Raw genomic sequence first — 15,486 nt, 5'->3', positions numbered from 1 at the left:
ATGTAGGCAATGGTTCAAATACACAAGGTAATTAAATCTCAAACAAAACTATTGTTATAAAAAATGTGTACATGTTTAATCTGACTAAGCTCTGCTTATTCAGTAGAAATATATGTATGAACAGTTAAGAGTCTTGGCAACACACATATGGTATAAAGTATACATTTTGGGACAAACCATAAGTAGAAATAATGACATATTTGGATTAAAATTTCATATTCTGCATAGGAAAAAAAACAATACATTTTAAACACAATGTTACAATGTAAACTAAGATTAATAGTAAAAAAATATTATTTCCATTCTATCCTCCTACATACTGTGAAAATATATTTGTGTTTTGGCACACAGTAATACAATGTAAGGAACGGTTTACTCCAAAAGAGATGGTACTGATGAATTTGTGGTTCTAGCATCTGCTGTCGAGAGGGTCGAGGCAAAACACTGTTCCTTCCATAGTTAGTCCCATTTTGAACCCCTCCTGAAAAAAAGAATATCATTTTACATATATGTTCATTTTAGTTGTTTCCAGAAAGCTTACTAAATATAATAATTGCACTATGTTTGTAAATTATGCCAGATATGCCCTCAGGGGGCCCGTAGATACATAATGGTGATTCATATATAATTCCAGCTATTTTTATTATGTATTGTTTTCTATATCACCATGATATTCTGTAGCACTGTACAATGGGTGAAAGGAGTATATAACAAGTAGTATATAACATAACAACTTGACTTACAGAAACAACAGGTGAGGAGGGTCCTGCACGAACGAGCTTACAATCTAGAGGGAGTTAGTGTGTATTACACAATAGGTAAAAGTGATAAAACTTGTATGAATTGTTTCCTCTTTAAATGTAGGGGAACGGCTATGAAAGGCTTTGAAAATAAGAATCAGGAGATTGACAGAGGGGAGAGATATTAGTAAAGCGATGGGAGAGGAAGATAAGTCTGACAGCAGCATTCATGGTAGAATGTAGAGGGGAGAGATGGGTAAGAGGAAGACCAGCTAAGACAGGGTTACAATAGTCAAGACAGGAGATAATGAGGGAATGGACAAGAGCTGTGAGAGGACGGGAATGAGTGCACCATTAACATTAAGGGAAACCGATGAGGAAATGTTAGCATTGGAGGGAGGGAGTATGAGGAGCTTGGGTTTGGAGACATTGAGTTCTACGAAAAGTGCCGATAACCAGGCAGAGACAGATGCAAGGCAGATAGTAACATGGTCTAAGACAGAGGGAGAGAGATCAGGAGAGGATAGGTAGATTGGGGTGTCATCAGCATACAGGTGGTATTGAAAGCCAAGGGATGATATTATTTTGCCAAGTGTGGTAGTGTAAAGGGAGAACAGAAGAAGTCCTAGAACAGAGTCTTGGGGCAATCTGATGGGGGAGAGGGGAGGGGAAGTCATGGAGTCTCAGGTATCTTTTCTGAATATCTTTCACTTAAATTTCCTATCTCTTTTTAGTCATTAATGTATTTCCTCATAGTCCCTCAGGTTCTCCATATAAAAAAAAGAAAAATAAATACTCCAGTGCAGGATGATAAAAATGTACCATTCATAGTTAACAATCTGGTGGGTAGCACTAAAACAAGCATATGTGGACTTTGAGAGTTTGAGTTTACCCACTTGGAAAGTGTTTCACCACTAAGCAAGTCCTTCCTGTGACCATAACCCATGGATACCATAAGAAATGTTAAGCATGTGTAAAAGAAAATAACATGATGTGTTTGAGTTGCATACAGAGAAAATAATAAGTGTGGCTTGGCTTATGGTAAAACATTCCTTTGGAGGCTGAACTCCCACAGTAACAAAATACCAAAGGCTGTACATTGTTGCCTTAAAGATTAAATGTGAATGTACATTATGTTAACTCTTTGATCTATGGTAGAGACATTTACTTAAGAATGTGTTTTCTTTGTTTAGGATGGGTAAATGATTGCTTGATAAGGTACCTACCGTTAAAAAATATGATACTTGCGTAATATATATATTTAAGTAAAATATATGTCAAAATACTACACAATACATTTTAATAGCATCATTTTGCTGGATATGAAGTTAGAGATGTTACATGAAAATAGATTGTGTGGTCAGTTGAGTTAAAGGTGTATATACTGTATATACTCCTCTGCACCAGTGATCCACATTGTTTGGAAACTGCCTTGGAGCCTGCTTTGATCTTGAATGGCTACTATAGACCTCAAAGGTGTCCATGGACTAGAATGAGGCCCATTTAAGTCATCATAGGATGCAATGCAGCTTCCAAACAATGGGCTACTGGTGCACAGGGCTATATAAACGCTTCTGTGTAGCCATCATCCCTTTCTGAATTTGGGACCATTGGGTGGACATTGGTAAATTAGTTATTCTGTATTTTTCCTTCATTTGTATGTTTCTTTTTAAACGTTTAATTCTTGAATGGGCCAATGGTCTTGCGGATCATTGCTGGGTGGGTGCTGATTAGTTTCCCCTGCAGGTTTTCACCCGTTGAGTGGCAAACGGGTGGACAGTGCTTTTTACTGCATGAGGCACTTAGGGGCAGGGTTCAAGAAGGGGGCAAAGGATGGGTCCGTGGTCAAAGCAGCATTTTGACAGTTCTTTAATATGCATTATTTGTCAGGTTTTTTTCTGGTAATTCTCATAAATAGTTTTCTAGGTTGGTCATTAACTTTTTATCAGCATCTTGAAAAATTTTGCAAACTGAAATACTAGAACTTGATTTTTTTAGCAATGCAGACAGTAAACATATATTTCAACTGCTTTTTTGAAAAAAAAAATCTGTCTTCTCTCTCACTGATATTTTATTTCATCGACCAGACTAACCATAAAAACTGCGCAAAGAGATGTTAACATAAATAATTGGACTGCATGTCATTCTGCTAAGACATCTACTTAATAATAGATTCAGCTTTTGCAAGGCAGATGTTCCTTAAGCCAATTTGACAACTCTGGGAAAATAATGCTCACGGCTTGACAGTTCCCTTTTTGCGTGATAAGATACACTTATAAAAACATGATAGTGCTGAGTAAATGCACTAACTTGAGAGGTACTTGCAGTGATAAATGATGTATGCTGAAATAATACTGTCATTGTTTTTACAATAAAACATAGGAAAGACAGCTAAGAAAATAAAAGTTAACAAAAAATTACTTTGCCATAATTTGCCCATGCAATGCAACTGCCATTTACTATTTTTTTATTTAGAAAAATGAACTCATAGTAATATTTTTATTGATCCTAAACTGCAATACATACTGTAAAAGAGCAAAAAAACTATAACAGAGCTGATAATATCCTCAGTGGTATCACAAACTGCTTGTACAAAAACATTAATGTGGGAATTTCTGCCCAATTCATCCAGTAGGGCATTTGTAATGTTGGATGAGGAGGTGTGGCTAGCAATCTCCAATTCAGTCTTTATGGACCTTGCTTTGTGCACTGGGACATAGTCATGGTGGAATAGAAAAGGGCCTTCCTCAAACTGGTCCCACAAAGTTGTAAGCATAGTATTGTCCAAAATGTATCGCTTTGCTTAAGCACCCAGGAAATAAGTTGATAGCCCAAATACTGAAAAACATCCCCCTACCATTATTCCTCATCCACCACATTTTACAGTTGGCACAATACAGTCAGGCAGGTAACGTTCTCTTGGCATCTGCCAAACCCAGACTTGTCTATCAGACTGCCTATCAGAGAGCCATGATTCGTCACTTCACAGAACTTGGCATTGTACTTGGTGATGTAAGGCATGCATGTAGCTGCTCAGTCATGGAAACCCATTCCATGAAGCTCCGGTCGCACAGTTTTCGTGCTGATATTAATGCCAGTGGAAGTTTGGGACTCTTCAGCTATGGAATCAGCAGAGCTTTGGTTACTTTTACACACCATGCGCCTCAGCACTCAGTGCCCCGCCCTGTGATTTGAAGTGGTCTTCCTCTTTCATGGCTGAGTTGCTGCCGAAACTAAACAGTTTTACTTTCCACTAATACCACTTTGCTGACTGTCGAATATCTAGTAGGGATGAAATTCACTGACTGACTTGTTGCAAAGGCAGCATCCTTTCTCAGTACCACACTTGAATTCACTGAGCACTTCAGGATTACCTATTTTTGTCACAAATGTTTGTAAATGCAGACTGCATGGCTAGGTGATTGATACACCTGTGGCAATGGGTCTGGTTTAAAAATACTTTTTGATTACCATACAGTGATCAAGCCTGAGACCAATCTTCTGCTCTCTCTAAGGTTTATGATGATCTAGCACTCGGATGCACTAAACACACATTATGATACGGTTGATGCATGATGCATGTGTGACTATTGGGGCAAAGTCAAACCATGTTCATGATGAAGTAGACCAACCATAACTCTACAAACAGAAGCTGTTCCAATCTTGTCTGGCCCACTTTCTTTCAACTGATTGCAGAAGACACTATGTGCTCAATTTGCATGAGATTACTTTATTGGACAGCATGAGTGGCTTCATTAGATTGCAGAAGGCGTATTGTTTAAAATGTTGCATCCTCAATTTGTCGGAGACAATAGTTGCTTTGTTATGTGCTAGAGCAACACCAGAGTAAATCATGTATGAGCTCTTCAGCAAGCAACATGCAGACCTTTGTGAACCACATGCAGCCCCCATACCTTGTCTATCAGGACAACCCAGGCACATATAGTACATCATTCCCATCAAATGCAGTATAGCATAAAACATATGCAGTACATAAGGACAATGGATTCTATAGTGTTCCATGAAACTGTTGAATGGAAACAGTGTGTATAAATAACAACATTACCAAGAAGATCATTATATGTAATCTTATGTGCATGAAATTATCAGTTTAAACAATAATTGCAATACTAACCATCTCTGGCGCTACATTCCCATGAAAGCACAAAAATAAACACCAGAAGAAAGAAGTCAGGTAAATTTTGCAATAAGGAGTAAATAAAAGAATTACAGGAGTAGTCATTATTAGCACAGATAAACTGTCCAATATTGGTCTTGCAGGGAGGAGTACATTATTATATTGCACATGAACAATTTCAAATCTATGAGTACATCCATCACAGCATATAGTGGCTTCATTACCTCCTTCTTCACGGACGTATGGAAATTAGAATAAAATTAACAACACAAGCTTTTCTTGAATACTAATGCTCTCTGGAATGCCATGTTCTGTGAAATCTCATATTTAGAATATTTTTAAGTCACCTGCATTTCATCCAGTTTAGACTGTATGTCTGGAGGGAAATCACCCACTGCACAGCAAAAGGGATCAAAAGGTTCTGCTCCAAATAGATCTTTTTCTGGAAGAAGTAGCAGATGTATTGATTTTAATTGAAGGAAACTGTCACCAAGACAACACTACAATACAATGCATAGGGGAATATTTTTTTTTTCTACCAATTCATAGTTTCATGATCCTTTGTTTAACTTAAATCAGTGGATTGTGTAACGTGTTTAAAACCTTTCCCCTTCTCGTGTCTTTAGTGATTTATAGATATTTAACTGCATTGTATACCATACTTTGCAACATTCATTTTTTTTTTTTTATACAATGTAATGAGGGGTATGATGATGTGCAAACTTTACCAGAACATAAGGCTCTTATGCAGGGGAAAAAAAGGAAAAAACAATAGTGTAAAATGTGAAACAATGTGACAAATATATATAGTGTGTGTGTCTGTTATAATTCACTCACAAACAGACTTGAGCAAACAAATTAATCTGTAAAAAGCCTTTACTCTGGATTTATGTGTGTTTGTGACCTGTTAATGTAATTTAGTAAGGCATTCAAAAGAAAAAAAATATACAACTGTATATTATATAGCTGGATATAATATTTACACAATTCAATTTAGAAAACATTGTCTGCCATTTCCATGTATGTTATTGTGAGTTGGAGTTTCAAAACAATGCGATACACACATGCCCACCAAATATTCTGAGCTCCAACATGCAAGGAAAAGGGGAAAAAATACATTTGGGTCCCAATAAGAGACTGTCCTTCTGACACACAGACACTCAGGTAGTATACAAATATGGGATCTTTTAAAAAACAGGTGGTTGCTATGTTTTCAGTATCTTTATAAGAATAACATAGAAACAAGGTGGTGTAATTAAAAACGTATATTCAAGTCTCTTTTTTGGGGGGTATTTGCATTTGAACCGTAAAAAAGTAATGAAGCTCACTCATTTCCGTCGATCTGCTTGGTACTGGAGGAAGTTGCGTGCCATTCCGCGTAGGGGTGGTTGACTGAGGAGAGATGGATGTAAATGGCACCATATCAAAGATGTCAGTGGAGGGTGATTTAGGTGTCACACTGCCCGCCTGCAAAAAAAGGGATTTATAGGTTAGTGTCTTAAAGTATATTCTTGAATATCACATCCAACATGCATATGTGTGAGAAAAGACATGCAGACATTTTTGTATAATAACTAACTTTATAATAGTTGAACTGATGAGACAGGACCACACACACACTCCCAATGTTAATACAGACTGTGTTTTTACTAACAATGTTAAGAACAGTTGTATCATGTTATACATTTAACACAATCTATAATGGTGTAAAATACAATATAATATAAACAACTTCAAGGACCATCAACCACATCAGATGGGCCAAATGGTTCTAATCTGTTGTCAAACTATATAGGTTCCTATGTTTCCTACATGTGTACTAAATATGTAATTAACTGCCATTTCTGCCATCCTAGGTAACTATGTCTTCGATGTTTCCTTCTGAACATTATTTGCTTTTTAATGAAGGAACCAGGTGGCAAATCTAGGTCACCTATAAGTTAGCACAGGCTTTAAGTAATAACACAACGTTGATGTTACAAAATTGCTGTCTGCTTTGTTTTATAAAATATTGACAACTAATATGTAATTTCAAACAGACTAGCTATTCATAGGTAAAAATAAATAAATGAGATGAGCTAAGACTTGTTGGACCTAAGGAAAACATTGCACAATTTTCACGAATGTGATGTAATTTGAATAAAAAGCTCTACTAACACATTTATCAACTGTCGGGTAAAATAACTTCAAATTGACACATTGTTATATTTAAAAAAGGTAAGGTGGGGAAAAAAATCTGCCGCAAACTGGTTAATTTGAAGAAATCTAATAAAATCAATTGAATGCTTATCACTTGGCCATATAATATATATATATTATGTTATATATTGTTGACGCTATGCGTCCTCATTAAAATGGCACACCTTAAAACACCATTACCAATTAACAAACCTTGCCCCAGTCTCTCTCTACAATGTTTCTACCACTAAGATCCACATGGTCCAATCATAAAAAAGCATATACTCATCTCAGTTATCAGTCATGGTGAGCAGGACATAAGGGAAACATCTAAAGATATATCAGTGGCATAAGTGTACCATTGTACAACTGCCCTAAGCCCTAACTGGCGTGACCTACAACTCCCAAAGTGATAAAGTCAATGAGCTAGAACGTGAAACACCAAATGTAGATATTAAAAACTCTGCCTAAAATTTGGAGCTGGTTCAAGGTTTTTTTTACCACACACACACACCTCAAAATAGTTTTTAGTCTATATGCCCCAAGAATATGATTTGCTATTTACCTACAATAAATCTGTATTTCATTACTAAAATATAACATTTAAAATATGAGACCACCATTTTTGAACATTTGCAATAATTATATAGAATAATTACAGCACAAATGTACGGCGACTTTACATTTACACAATACGTCCAATCAGATCTCATGAGTATCGCATTTATATAATGCACCCCTAATAAATTATCAAACTCAGTTTTACACTCCTTAAAATCATAATTTCTAGGTGTGGCCTAAAAGTGTTTTCTATTTGAAAAAATAGATCTACATGTAGGACAAACACATGCAACCAGCACACAAGACAACACTTAAGAAAGTTAGAAAGACTGCTATGAGTATAGCAGAATTACACGAGGCCTTGGGATGCTGTGCTCATTGGCTGGTTTTGGATGAACATTTTTGGAAGGTGGAGGAGTTAGATGCAGTCCTGTTGATACTCTAAAGTCAGGAGAACTCATAGGAGTGAAAGCTATTGAGCAGATATCTAAACATGGTACTGAAGCTTCGTAATTACACCAGAAAAATGGAGAGGCTCTTTCAAGCACACATGGCTCATTACTGGACTTTATGTGCAGCAGCTGCAAAGGAATAAAAAGATAGAAGCAGAAAACAGAATATAATCAACTACAAACAATATAAGGAATGATTGGTCACAGTACTGATTGTAGTCTAGAGGGGAAAATAATACCTACATTCTAATATGATATTAACATAGACAACAGGGTGTTTCTGTGTGCCAAATAGCTACAATGGCTTAAAATATATTGGCTATATGGTATTTCTTATACAAAATGTGTTCAATTATTAAACAGCTCCCTGATTGGCAACTTATAAGTGCACATCTTAATATGAATACAAAAACTCTTCTCCTCTTGAGATAACATTTTCTCCTGTCTTAAAGGATGAGCTTTTCTTAATGGAGGCTTTAGTACCAGTGTTACTGCTTTCTGATATGAGACAGTACAGCAGTTATTAAAAAAATGTATAAGGGAAGTTAATCAATTACAGGAATGGAATAATAATCTCTCTCATCAGTGATATAACATCTTAAATGTAAATAATAACAAACATGGAAAAAGGATTAAAAAGGGAATGAGGAGGAACAAAGTATATAAAGGAAATGTTTTGTTGGTTGAGATACAAAATTGTGAGGGTTTTTGGATGTCATTTTTTTGTCTTTTGTTTGATTTAAATTCTAAATTATGAAACTGAAGCCCACAAGAAAAGCACAACTGATCCAGTAAAAAGAATACTATTCCAACTATTCCTAAATAATGTAGAACAAGTTTAGAAAACACCATTGTACTTTTGTGGCCAAACCACAGTTTTAAAATGAAAAGTTAACCAAAAGGTTAACCACCCAGCTTGTTGTCTCCTGAAGAGCTAAAGATTGAAACCAAGTCAATAAACACATTGGGTTATATTTACAAAGATTAATTCTTAAATGTGGAGCAGTCTCCATGGAAGCTACTGGAATGTTACTGGCGACTGGTCTACATTATTTTTTTGCAATCACAGAAACACATAGGACAGTGGATATTAAACTGGTCTAGAATGGTAAAATGGTCCAATCCTCAAATACACTATGGAACACTATGGAAAATAAAGAATGAGTTATACCCATGTACTACATAGAAACACTAAATATTCATCTATTTTCCAAACATACAAATAAGATGCTGGGTAAGCCCAATATATTGTGCATGTTAGTTATTGATTAATGGCTTTAGCCCTTAGTGTGCTCCAATCTGGAACAATGAAACCTAGAAATGCTCCATAAGCAAACTGGGTATCTCTTTATTTGTGTATGAGTATGTTAGAGTAAGACATGTGGCCTACACACAGACCTATATCAGCTTGGTGTTCTCAGCATCTTTACGCTCATTCAATCGGGAAACTTGGTCTATGGTTACATTCTATATTGTAAGTCTTGTACTCTCAACAATGTAAGGTCTTTTCCTGCCCATTTTTTGTCTGTTATCTTGATTACAATACTGTCATCTATCTCTATCCATGACTATTCCATCAGTAGATGACATAGAACCTTCCATCAGTCCCTGTGAAGACAGCAAATGGACAAACTAAGGCTCAGAGACTAAATAGTAGCTGGGTTCATTTAACTATATGCCTAATTATTGTTCAAAACACAAGGAAGTATAAGCACATTACCACTGGTATAAAATCATCAGACATACACTGGCCACTGGTGACATAAAAGGTTTTCCTATGTGTGAAACTGTACAGGAATTAACATTTTAGCACAGGTGTGCAAAGAGTTATTTTATTAGTTGTATTAATTTACAGCACATTGAACACCTGGCAAGTGGTGCCAATGTGGTCCAGTTGGTATAGCATACAAGTAGCTCAAACCACCACTAATATGCCCCCAACCACCACCATAATATGTGTATTTTTGACTACATTCTGTTGCACAGTCCCTCTTGACTAACACACATCATTCCCTCGCTCTGCTCGTACAGTATATACACTTTTATTTGTATACTTTTTAATTGAACCAATTTTAAATGCATGGCTTTTAAAACTCTTAGTGTTTGCAAGTAATCAAAGTGAACTGAAAAATTAAGTTCATATTGCTATAGCTACTGGCAATTTTAACAAAAATGTACAGCTGCAGACACAAAGTCTCCAATAATAAAGAAAACAACATAACTCTGGCCAAAAGACTATGTAAATAATAGTTCTCATACATCAAAAGGAATCCGTGACAATACCTTATCCCATTATTACTTATGTCTTTAGTTGGCGGCAAGTGCGTTTTTTTTATATATCAGTAAAACAATGAACAGACTGTAAAAAATATAACTAAGTATTATAAATAAAAAAATAAACATAAAAGCTTATGAGTAGAAGAATTTAGGATATGATATCATATTTAATCATCTGTTTATTTGTAATCTGCCCAAACATATATCAGCAAGCAAAATAAGATACACTTACATTAGTATGGACATGTCTAAGAATAAGATACACACACATTTTGATTCCTTACACAATACCCATAGTTACTGTATTTGTGCCTGCTGTTTTGTACACACCATTTTAGCATAGCACAGGGTTGGAAGTACATGAGCTGAGTGTCCCCCCTACAGACTTCAATCCACTTTGAACACTTCTGATAGATTACATTTCTTATCTTATCACTTTTTTGCTCTGCTGTCCCACTGTACCTGTCACTTCCACTTTCTCCAAACAACATCTGAACTAAATACAAACTCTTGACAATAACCTACAAAGGCCTTAACAATATTACCCCATCTCCCCATATCTCTGCTCCTATAATCAAATAATGATTTACCACATTTTTACATCAAATATTTAAATCTCTTTTGTGGTTTATGTAAGATAAAAAAATGATTACTTATTAAACATGTCTTAGTCCCATGTCCATATTTTGTGCAGATTTGTAATGCTCTGCCTCTTTAGTATGTAAAGACAAGTTAGCCTGCCTAGCATGATTGTGCGCAAAAAGCAACATCAGCCCGGGCCCAGCATAAAAAAATTTATCTTTATGCAATGAGTTTAGTCAACTGTTCTTATGAAACTGGAAAAATAAATACACCACATGTAATTTTTGCCATAATTTATTTCTAATAATTACTTGCTGATATTCACTATTAAGAAGACCAGTCAGATTTTTAAAATAGAGTTAGATACTCTAGATTGTAAGCTTGCGAGCAGGGCTCTCTCCACCGAATGTATCGGTTTGTCTTAGTCTGTCAATTCTTGTCTTGTCATATCCCTTGAATTTATGTATTGTATTAAGCGCTGCGTAAACTGTTGGCGCTATATAAATAAAAGATAATAATAATAATAATAATAAATAGAGGGACAAGTTCAGTGAAAGTCTGTATGTGCTCTTCATTTATCCCAATAATAAAAGAACCCAATATGCAACTGTCACCGTGAAACTCAGGTTCCCCATTAAAAAGTGCGTACTCATTGTTTTAGCATATTTAAAAATTCTCTTGGAAAGTATCCCGGAAACCAAATAAAATTTGTGGGAACTGGCTAGTTATTATTCATATCAGGAAGGCTGGGTATAATTAAATTAACATGTTCAAAAACTGTACAGATCAAAGCCCAGAACACATTACTAGCTTTAGTAGGCATTCTAAACTAAAGTAAAGTACCATATTGTGATAAGTGAAATTTAACAGGCATGTTCAGTGCGTTAGACTGTATAGTTATTCAGGCACCAACTGAGATATGCTGCTATAATAAATACATGTGAATCACTTTATAATAGTTCTGTAAGATACATGGAAGAACCTGTTAAAGTAATTATTAACTAACTTGAACCACCTTCTTTGGTTTTGAGAGCTTCTTTCAATAGATAGAAGTAGACTTGGGTGCCGGCCAACTCTTCGTGTTCGACTTCGTGTTCGTCTTCGTGGGGAAAAAAATCTTCAGATTCTACGAATATTTGCCCGTTCCTGTGTTCGTTTTTCTTTGTTACGGTACGCACTACGCAGCAGTTTTGGCGGCAGGATTTTAAAGGTCCGTACGAGCAACTCTATTGGTCGCCGGCAGGGGCCTCCTCTGCCATCAACCAATGAATTGCACCTGTCGCTCGTACGGACCTTTAACTTCTGTAGCAGGGGGTCTCCCCCTGCTGATCTCCTCAGATCATTGGTCTCCCTGCTCCAGGAGTTAAATGTCCATACGAACGACCAGAAGAGTCGCTCGTACGGACCTTTAACTCCTGGCGGCGAAACTCCCCGTTCCAGGAGTTAAAGGTCCGTACGAACAACCAATAGAGTCGCTCGTACAGACCTTTTACTCCTGAAACGGAACTTGGCCTGGGGAGACCATTGGATTCCCCGCTCCAGGAGTTAATGGTCCGTACTAGCAACTAATAGAGTCGCTCGTACAGACTTTTTAAAATCCTGGTGCCGAAACTCGGCCTTGGGAGATCATTGGTCTCCCTACTCCAGGAGTTAAAGCTCCGTACGAACGACCAGTAGAGTCGCTCGTACGGACCTTTAACTCCTGATGGTGAGACCCCCTGCTCCTGAAGTTAAAGGTCCGTACGAGTGACTCTATTGGTCGCCAGCAGGGGGCTCATCTGCCATCACCAAGAAAGTACAACTGCACTTCATTGGTTGATGGCAGAGGAGCTCTCTGCCAGCAACCAATAGAGTCACTCGTACGGACCTTTAACTTCAGGAGCAGGGGGTCTCACCATCAGGAGTTAAAGCTCCTCTGCCATCAACCAATGAAGTGAAACAAGAGAAGGCACCTTTGAGGGAGTGTGCAGGATTATCGGGACCCACAGGTACATTGACCGCTCGCAACACCTGAAAAACTGCCCACGTCCGCAGTCCTATACATGGATGTGGGTGTGTAAATGTGTGTGAGCATAGATGTGGATGTGTACATTTGTGTGAGCATAAATGTGTATGTGTAAGTGTGTGTGAGCATAGATGTGTATGTGTAAGTGGTGTGAGATTGAGTGTGTGTTAGCATGAGCGGTGTTAAAATGAGTGTGTACATGAGTGTTAGTGTGTGTTTTGCATGCGTAAATTTGTGTTTACATATGTGTGCCAGAGTGTATGTTGGAGGGGGGGCATGAGGCAATGATGTCACAGACCAGATGTTTTGGGGGCAAAGATGGCACAGATAAACTGTTTGAGAGAACTGACAAGCTGGACTAAAGATGGCACAGGCAGGCTGTTTGGGGGCACTGATAATCTGCTTGGGGGGAATTAAATGTCTTGGCTTATCCGGGGCGGAAATAAAAATTTAGAAATACAAATATTAATCTCTCAAAAAGTGAATTAAGGAAAAATAACAAAATAAGCTCTGTCTGGTTTTCAGTGTTGAATTAATGTATTGTTTTATAAAAAAAGAGAACTTCAAAAATCTGTTTATGCACAATTAAGTAAAATCACTATAGAGCAGTAAGGAAAGTCAGATCATTCCTGGTTAGAGCAAATCCTAATAGTAAAAAAAGGTACACTGACTATCTATTCTGGCTACATTTTAGCCCTTCCTCCTATATTTCCCTAAGTATGGAGGTGCATAATATTACATTAACATTGATTTCTACACAATGCTATGGCTAATTTAATATAATCACACATAGTTATTCAATTGCTTTCCTTTTAATTGGCCACCCAGTCATTTGCTTTGATCTGATAACACACACACTGTGATTCGTAGTTTAAATCCGATGGGTTTCTAAACAAAAAATAATCATATCCATAGGTACTTACAGGTGACAATGTTATATCATTTATTCTTAACTGGTTCTCCAAGTCTTGAACTTTGTATTTCAGCTCTATATTTTCTGTTTCTAATTCCTGAATCTACAAAACAAGTATTGTATGTAATTAGAAATAAAATAAAATAAAACAAATGTATTTTAATATAGTGGAGGTGGCATTTTGGAGATACTTCAAGGGTCATACATAAAAATATTTATTTATATTCATGAAATTTATTCTATATCACTTTTAGATAATAATCAGACTGTTGACTTTTAAACTTTGTCTAGACCATATCAATGTGGCCCATCTTTTGCGTGACAGTAGCATAGCCTCCCATACACCAGCAACAGGGCCGGCCCAAGGCAAAATGCCGCCTGGGGCGAATTTTAAAATGCTGCCCCCCCCCCTTATCTACCCTTCCTCTCCCTCCGTCCTTGCCGCCCCCCCCCCTTATCTACCCTTCCTCTCCCTCCGTCCCTGCCGCCCCCCCCTCTTGTACTTACCTTTCAGCAGTCCTGCGGCGAGTCTCCCTGTTCGGTCTTGGTGCCGGCTTGTAATGCTGAGCGCCGGAAATCTTCCGACACTCAGCATTACAAGTCAGCACCGAGACCGAACAGGGAGACTCGCCGCAGAGGAGAGAGCGAGGGGCGCCGAGCGGTACTGACAGCGGCGCCCCTTTCTCTCTCTTTCGCTTTAAAAAAAAAAAAAAGGGCTTGGGGCGGCGAAGTGCCGCCCCTTCAAGAGTGACGCCTGGAGCGGTTGCCCCACTCGGCTCCATTGTCGGGCCGGCCCTGACCAGCAACAAGACTGGGTTTAACATAGGGATAGTAGATGACCTAAGCAATATTCAAATAAACTATTTAACCTTTCTTCAATTCATATAATGGCATTATTGTATATAAAAAAATGCAGCTAAGCACAGAGCAAATTTTTGAGAGGGCATTATTGTCAGGATGTAAACAAAACTAAAATCAAAGGGGACATGGTTTTGTGAGAATAAATACAGCATACTCTATTATATATAAAGTTTAAAAGCTAATGTAAAAATATACAAAGATCCTCTAGCACTATTTAGTTACAGATGGTATTTCAATAACACAAAACTTTAATTTAGCATTGTATTATGGTAAGCAAATAGACCTTAGGAGAGATTGCATTTTCTTCTTTCCTAAGGTTTAATCACATTAAATACAACAAGAAAACACAATATGGCAAAAATCATTTCAGTGTCCTTTTGTTTGTCGTACCAAACAAATTATACAAATGAGGCATTAACAATGGAACAATAACAAAATTGTTATATTCGACAAAGTATATGTAACAGCACCTTTAAGGCACATGAGGCTTGGAACAGATTAAAAGTGCCAACTCTGTGCCAATATAGCTTATCTTTGCCATCTTTGTCCCCAAACAGTTTAACAGTGCCATCTTCATGCCCAAAAAGCTTGTCTCTGAGGTATGTCTCAATACAACAAAACAGTGCTATCTTTGTACCCAAACAGCTCGTCTCTGACATATTTGGCCCCAAACAGCTTTGTTATGACACCTCTGTCCCTAGACAGCTTAACAGTGCCATATTTGTTCCCAAACAGCTTGGTTATGACACCTCTGTCCCCAAAAGGCTTAACAGAGCCAA

The 15,486-nt window shown here is 37.2% G+C and overlaps 1 protein-coding gene across 1 annotated transcript in view; it reads right to left on the bottom strand.

Moving 5' to 3' along the window:
• Positions 1-459: 459 nt before the first annotated feature.
• Positions 460-15,486, bottom strand: part of LOC149276598 (PTB domain-containing engulfment adapter protein 1-like) — a 220,750-nt gene continuing 205,723 nt past the window's right edge. Inside the window, exons 7-12 of the mRNA XM_089503454.1 lie at positions 13,857-13,949; positions 7,971-8,198; positions 6,207-6,345; positions 5,226-5,320; positions 4,876-4,886; positions 460-481 (exon numbers count right to left, since the gene is read on the bottom strand). Of these exons, the coding sequence (XP_089359580.1) occupies positions 460-481; positions 4,876-4,886; positions 5,226-5,320; positions 6,207-6,345; positions 7,971-8,198; positions 13,857-13,949 (588 nt within the window). The remainder of the gene's footprint in view (positions 482-4,875; positions 4,887-5,225; positions 5,321-6,206; positions 6,346-7,970; positions 8,199-13,856; positions 13,950-15,486) is intronic.

The sequence above is a fragment of the Sceloporus occidentalis genome, unplaced genomic scaffold (genome assembly GCF_023333645.1).
Source record: "Sceloporus occidentalis isolate IW3139 unplaced genomic scaffold, rSceOcc1.0.p SCAF_233, whole genome shotgun sequence".
Taxonomy (NCBI): domain Eukaryota; kingdom Metazoa; phylum Chordata; class Lepidosauria; order Squamata; family Phrynosomatidae; genus Sceloporus; species Sceloporus occidentalis.
Note: the sequence above shows the minus strand (reverse complement) of the source record. Positions and strands in the feature narration are given on the sequence as shown.